Here is a 6,181-nt window from a genome sequence, read left to right on the forward strand (position 1 = left end):
TAGTTATAAAATCCTACATAAAACTTGTAGATCACCGAATATGATATGTTTGATCCCTTGCAATAGTTTTGTGACATTAAGATAGTAATATGTGGGTGAACTAGTCGATGATTGTGGATTAGTAAGAATATTGTTGCTAAGGTTTGTGATTTTCGAAGCATGCACGTAGATTCTCTAGTTATATGATGAAGTTGGAGCATAATTTATCCTTGATTTAAATCCTTTGTATTGTTATAATCGGGGTGGGGGCTATGGTTAACTCCTACCAACCTCCTCCCTAGAGGCATGCAAGTATTACTTTGCTTCGAGAGAGCTAATAAAATCTTGCAATAAGTATGTGAGTTCTTTATGACTAATATGAATCCATGGATGTATGCACTCTCACCACCCCATATTTGCTAGCCTCTTCGGTACCGTGCATTTTCCATTCTCACCTCGAGGATTGGTGCAAACTTCGTGAGTACATCCAAACCCCGCGACATGATACGCTCTCTTGCACATAAGCCACCTTATATCTTCCCCAAAACAATCATCATACCTACCTATCATGTCATTTCAATAGCCATTCCGAGATATATTGCCATGCACCTTCTATCGTTACATCATATGAATTGTACACTCATTGTCATATTGCTTTGCATGATCATGTAGCTCACATAGTATTTTTGGCAAATCCATCATTCATCATTATTATACATGTTACGCTAGATCATTGCACATCCTGGTACACTGCTAGAGGCATTCATATAGAGTCTTATTATCTAGTAGTTTTTCATATCGAGTTGTAAGTAAATAAAAGTGTGATGCTATTCATTATTAGGACACTGTCTCAGTAACGAAAGGATGATGGAGACAATGATTCCCCCACAAATCGGGATGAGACTCGGATGAAAATAAAAGACAAAAAAGAAGGCAAAAGAGAAAGAAAAAAGATAAGAAATGAGAGAAAAGAGAGAAGGGACAGTGCTACTACCTCTTTTTCCAGACTTGTGCTTCAAAGTAGCACCACGTTTTTCATATAGAGAGTCTCATATTTTGTCAATTTCATATGCTAGTGAGATTTTTTTTTCATTATAGAACTTGGATTGTATATTTCGATGACGAGCTTCCACAAATATCCGAGATCTTCATGGGCAAGCAAGTTGAATGCACACCCATTTAGCTTCAGTTGAGCTTTCATACACTTATATTTCTAGTGCATTTGTTGCATGGCAATCCCTACTCCTCGTGTTGATATCGAGTTGGATATATGGCAATCCTAACCTGGCACTAGAACATGGCAATCCTTATATGTAGTCTATATTACAATCGCTAAAAAGGATTATATTTAGAAACGGAGTGGGTACATGTGTATGCATTGAATTGATTTTTATAAATAAAAATTATCAGTATGTTGTGACGTGTTAGTAGACATTTGTTACAACACAATGTCTCTACAATAGGGGCAATGGTGGTTCGATCCACTGGGCGGCATCATGCGTGGCGGCATGCCAAGGTTACAAACGGCACCACGGTGATAGATGGTGGGCAACGAAACACCGGTGGAGAACATAACCACTCCCACAACCCCTACGCACTGGAGATCTACCATAGCTCGATCTTTTTGTTGTGCTTTAGAATCAGTGGACGGCTTTCCAGCCACCACTCCACCAGGCTGAATCAGCGACCGCGACCCAGGCCGCAACGAGAGAGGACAGAGTGGCAAACCCCCCTATCGAACACACATCCCAAGGCAAGGTGATCCGCTCGACAGTCACAAAGGACTAAGCTAGTGGAAGATACAATATTGCCAACTTATGTCTTCTGTAAACAGAAAAATAACGTCCTAACAGCGTCAATTTGTTGTCCATAATGTAAAAGACGTTTTTGCAAGCTAACATTGCTTGAAAAACGTTTTGCATTCCGGAACGGGGGGAGTATTCACTATTTTCTTGGACCGCCAAAACGATCTTCCAGCCATTCCATGTTCCCATGATACACCATGGATACAGGATTAATGAGCTGTAGGCCTTTGGCCTGACTGGAAAGAGGCGGTCTGGTCCATTGGTCCCTCGAGCAGACCAAGGAAACCATGCTACCAAATATATACGCTTTCTGTACGAACTAGCATGTGTTGGGATAAAAATAGCACTGTAAATGATACCACGATGGAGTCTTTATATGAAAATCTCAGTACAAACAGGGTAATTAAGTACGAGTACAAACTCTTTTCAGAAAGAAAAACGGTCCATTTAATCTTTGTATACCCACATGCGGGAATCGATAATCTCTACCAACCAAAATATCACACCAATGAAGCTTCAGGTCATCTTGCTCTGGATTTGCCTGTGAACATGTACGAGGAACTCCACATAGGAAAGGCCACCAGGTGCTTTGTCCTCCACCAACAGCGAACGGAAGAAATCTCCAGACGGGTCGCCCTTTCGGCACAGTCTCAGTCTCAAGTAAGAGCATCTCTGTCGCCTTATTTCATTCACGACTTCATTCACTTTCCTGGACAATGCATTATCAAATTGCTCCAATGCCAACAGATTTGGTGCACCAGCCAAGGATGAGAGACCAAATATTTGCTCCAGGGTGGCCGGGTTCACCGCATTTCCGACATAGATAAAACCATCCTCGCCATTTTCCAATAAATAAATCCCATCATCCTGTATATTCTCACTATTGAGAGTAAGGGGATTTGGAATAAGGGAATCCTCATCATCCCTTGATGTAAGATCATGGAGAGCAATCATCCTAGGGAACACCAATGGAATGGCTAATAACACAGAAACTGAGGAGACAACAGAGACCCAATAGGATCGATCGTCTACTCTCCCATCATTCCTCAGTCCTATGCTTTTAACCAAGGCCAGGGTATACAAAGGCAGAAGTTTTAAAGCCTCCGGAAGAATCAACTGTCCAGAAGAACTCACAGATGCACAATGTTTTCGGTAGGCCTGGAGAATGTTGATGCATGTACTTGTTACCTGGTCCCTTACTTGGGACAGAGAACTTGATGGAATGCCAATTCCAGCTTGCTTAACAACATATGTGAACTGTGCTTCCAGATCAGCATATCGGAAAAGGTTGTTGAGCGTGCTTGTGCATGGAAGTGAAATATTTATGACCCGTATCCTTCTTTGCCCATAAACCGTGGTGTAAAGAAGTGCACACTGAAAACCACACTCTGTATTCTCCTGAAACTTATCATCATGCTTGAAGGTAACCATTATGGTTTTGTCAGAGTCAATAGCAGGCAAATCAATATCAGTAGGAACACGCTTGCAGAAGTTGCCAGAATAGTCTTGAACTTGAAGCCCCTGACTGCACCTGACACGCATGACAGCCTCAAATCCCTGCGGTCTAGTGACATTCCATCTGAGATCATTGAAGATTTTGGCTGGATCAGAAAGAGCAGAAAATGGGAAGTAGTAGTAAACCCGGCCACCAGTGGTACTGGGAACAACTGATATCGAAGCAATATCTGTGTATGACTGTGTGGCAAGGAACACATCTACACAAACTTGATACTCAGCAAATTCTAGTGCCATTGTCTTGAGTGTCTTATCAACAGGCTGCAGGAGCTTATGTGCTTCCTTATCTCCAGTGGAAATATTTGATCTAACTTCAGTTTCCCTAGCAGATAGTGAGCCAGTCCCAACTGATGGTAGCACTGACTGAAACACAAGCAGCTTTCCACCAGTGGGCTTCATAGCTAGGAAACCTGCCTTCATAGCTGCCCCGAATGCTGAATCAGCAACCCTGTTGTTCTCAAACATGCTGGGGATGGTCTCCAGAAGTTGCTCCAAACTATCACGGCACTCGGAAACTGGGAGAATTAAGTCCATCTGAAGTGGAGTATACACATCTTGGATGTCAGGAACAATAAACATCAAAGGCTGTTGTCGAGCATTTTTCAGACTATAGAAGTGAATAGTTGAATCAAATGTCGCAATTCCAACCATCGTCCGGGGACCTTCAGGAAGATCAGAAAGAACCTGGGATATTGCACTGCAAGACGCAGCAGTTACACCAGTCTGTACGGCATTCATGGAGACATCAACAAGGAAGAAATACACAGCTGGCATTGGTTCCCGGACCAGAAATTCCTTGGTGGCAATGAACTCAACTGTTCCTCTGCATAACTCAGGCCTATCATCAGCATCACGTCGCCTACCATCAGGCCCTAAGTTGCACAAGTACTCCCTCGGAGTATCATTACTAAATCCACATAAGTTACAGATGAAAATTTTCCCTTGATCAACGAATCTCATGAAAGGATTTATGTATGCTTTGCAGCGAGAACACCTGACAGGGCCCATCTCTCCAAAATCCACAAGCTGGATAGCCTCCTCAGAAGGATGAGGAAGAGCAAAAGGTTGCACCATTAAAGCCAATGGCATTGCTGCTGTTGTCAAGAGATCACCTGTACATGGTATCTAATAGCACAGGGGAAAGAAGCAGTTTAGAAAGGAAAATTATGGTGACCAAAGGGGAAAACAGAATATATTGAAACAAATCGAACCTGATTCATGGTGCAACGCATCAAACGGGGGCTGCAGTTGCCGGTATCCTTCACAATAAATTCGCTTGATGCAGCCTACAATCAGCAGCAATGCTGTTAGATGAAATTAACCAGTATAGTTATTGAGAAATATCTAAATTCGCTTGATGCAGCCTAAAATCAGCAGCAATGCTGTTTGATGAAATTGACCAGTATAGTTATTATTGAGAAGCATCTGGAATCAGTATTGTCAGAGTAGACACAGATATTTCTAGTTACAAATACACATACCGGTGGAACAGCTGCTTGGCCACCTTGCCGGGTCTCAAAAATGACGACTGATGTCTCGGCAATAGGACGCGGAATCTGATTAGGATCAATATTGGATGGGGTAGAGACCTGGGCTCCAGCATGGGGAGAGTATGGCATGGTGGGGGTGGACGGCATCCCATGGCCTGGTGCATTAGGCAGCATGCCACCAGGCATTCTCACAGCTCCTGGTCGCGCCTGCCCTTGCCACCCTGGAGGCCCAAATGCTGGTGCATTAGCCCCAGGAACACCCATGAACGGTGGTGGCTGAGATGCAGGAGCAGTCTGAGCCCCAAATGGCGGAGGCTGCAATCCTGGTCTCTGTCCCCCATACTGCGGAGGCCCACCATAAGGACCCTGCTGCAAGGGCCCGGGGGCAGCCCCAAACGGGGGGATCGGCCCGCCGGAGTACGCCGGGGGAGGAACTGCCCCAGGCGGCCCGCCAAACGGCGGTGGCGGAGCTGCTGAATACGGAGCTGATTGAGCTGGTGCTACAGAAGAGCCCCCGAAAGGAGCAGGCTGCGACACCGCAGCAGGTGGGCCTCCGAACGGACGAGCCTGGGATGGCCCGGGCGGAGCTCCAAACGGCGCTCGTTGCACCTGCGCCGGCAGCACGGACGACGGACCATTGAAGGGAGATCTCTGCTGCGGCTGAAACGGCTGCGCCGCGGGTGGGCCGCCAAAGGGAGGGGACTGATGGACCGACGCCGCGGGTGGACCGCCAAAGGGAGGGGACTGCTGGACCGGCGCCGCTGGCCGGGCGTAGAGCGAGCCCGGCTGCAACGGCGGCGGCGGACTGCCAGGGAACGGGCGGGCTCCAGGAGGGGGTGCCTGCGGACCTCGGATCGACGGCGGCAAGGGGCCATCCCCTGGCGGCGGCCCGGCGGAAGCAGATGGCGGTGGAGCGCGCGAGATCTGGAGGTTGGAGAAGGAAGCCGGGAGAGTGGAGGCTGGACCCCCCGGGTTGGGGGCGGGGCTAGGGTTTTGCGGAGTGAAAGGGGGCGGCGGCCTCGACATGGGAGGCGACGGCGGCGGCGACGACGGCGAGAACAATCGATAGCGCAGATCGGGATCTGGGGAGAACACGCCGGTCTGAGTACAACGTGACTCTTCCCTCCTACTCCGTCCAGACAAAAGGAAACACTTAACCCGGACGCTAAAAATAAGGGAGGGGTCCCTTAGAAAAAACGGAGGAAGAGTGGGAACATCGGACGCAAAGCTGGCCATGTGGGCCGTATCAGCCAGACCGTCCCGCTAGAACAGCCCACCATGGGCCAGGCATGACGCACGGCCCGGGCACGCGGCAAGCCACGGGCGCGGCAAGCCACGGGCCTTACCTGGGTCTGGAGGTTATGGACGCGGACCGGCACAACGCGGCTCATT

General features: G+C 47.6%; 1 protein-coding gene across 1 annotated transcript; it reads right to left on the minus strand.

Moving 5' to 3' along the window:
• Window positions 1–2,137: 2,137 nt before the first annotated feature.
• LOC123447882 (protein transport protein Sec24-like CEF) lies at window positions 2,138–5,961 on the minus strand. The gene is made up of 3 exons (XM_045124594.1): window positions 4,781–5,961; window positions 4,511–4,585; window positions 2,138–4,424 (listed from the first exon to the last, which is right to left on the minus strand). The coding sequence occupies exons 1-3, from the start codon at window positions 5,813–5,815 to the stop codon at window positions 2,301–2,303; spliced, it is 3,234 nt and encodes a 1,077-aa protein (XP_044980529.1). The 5' UTR covers window positions 5,816–5,961; the 3' UTR covers window positions 2,138–2,300.
• Between the last annotated feature and the right edge of the window lie 220 nt (window positions 5,962–6,181).

Source organism: Hordeum vulgare, chromosome 4H, assembly GCF_904849725.1.
Source record: "Hordeum vulgare subsp. vulgare chromosome 4H, MorexV3_pseudomolecules_assembly, whole genome shotgun sequence".
NCBI classification, from domain to species: domain Eukaryota; kingdom Viridiplantae; phylum Streptophyta; class Magnoliopsida; order Poales; family Poaceae; genus Hordeum; species Hordeum vulgare.

Excerpts from the sequence above, each read along its gene's own strand:
- LOC123447882 (XM_045124594.1), bottom strand. The coding sequence starts at position 5,815 with ATGTCGAGGCCGCCGCCCCCTTTCACTCCGCAAAACCCTAGCCCCGCC. Across the intron at positions 4,586-4,780 it reads GCCAAGCAGCTGTTCCACCG|GCTGCATCAAGCGAATTTAT; the intron begins GTATGTGTATTT and ends TGCTGATTGTAG. Across the intron at positions 4,425-4,510 it reads TGCGTTGCACCATGAATCAG|ATACCATGTACAGGTGATCT; the intron begins GTTCGATTTGTT and ends CTGTGCTATTAG.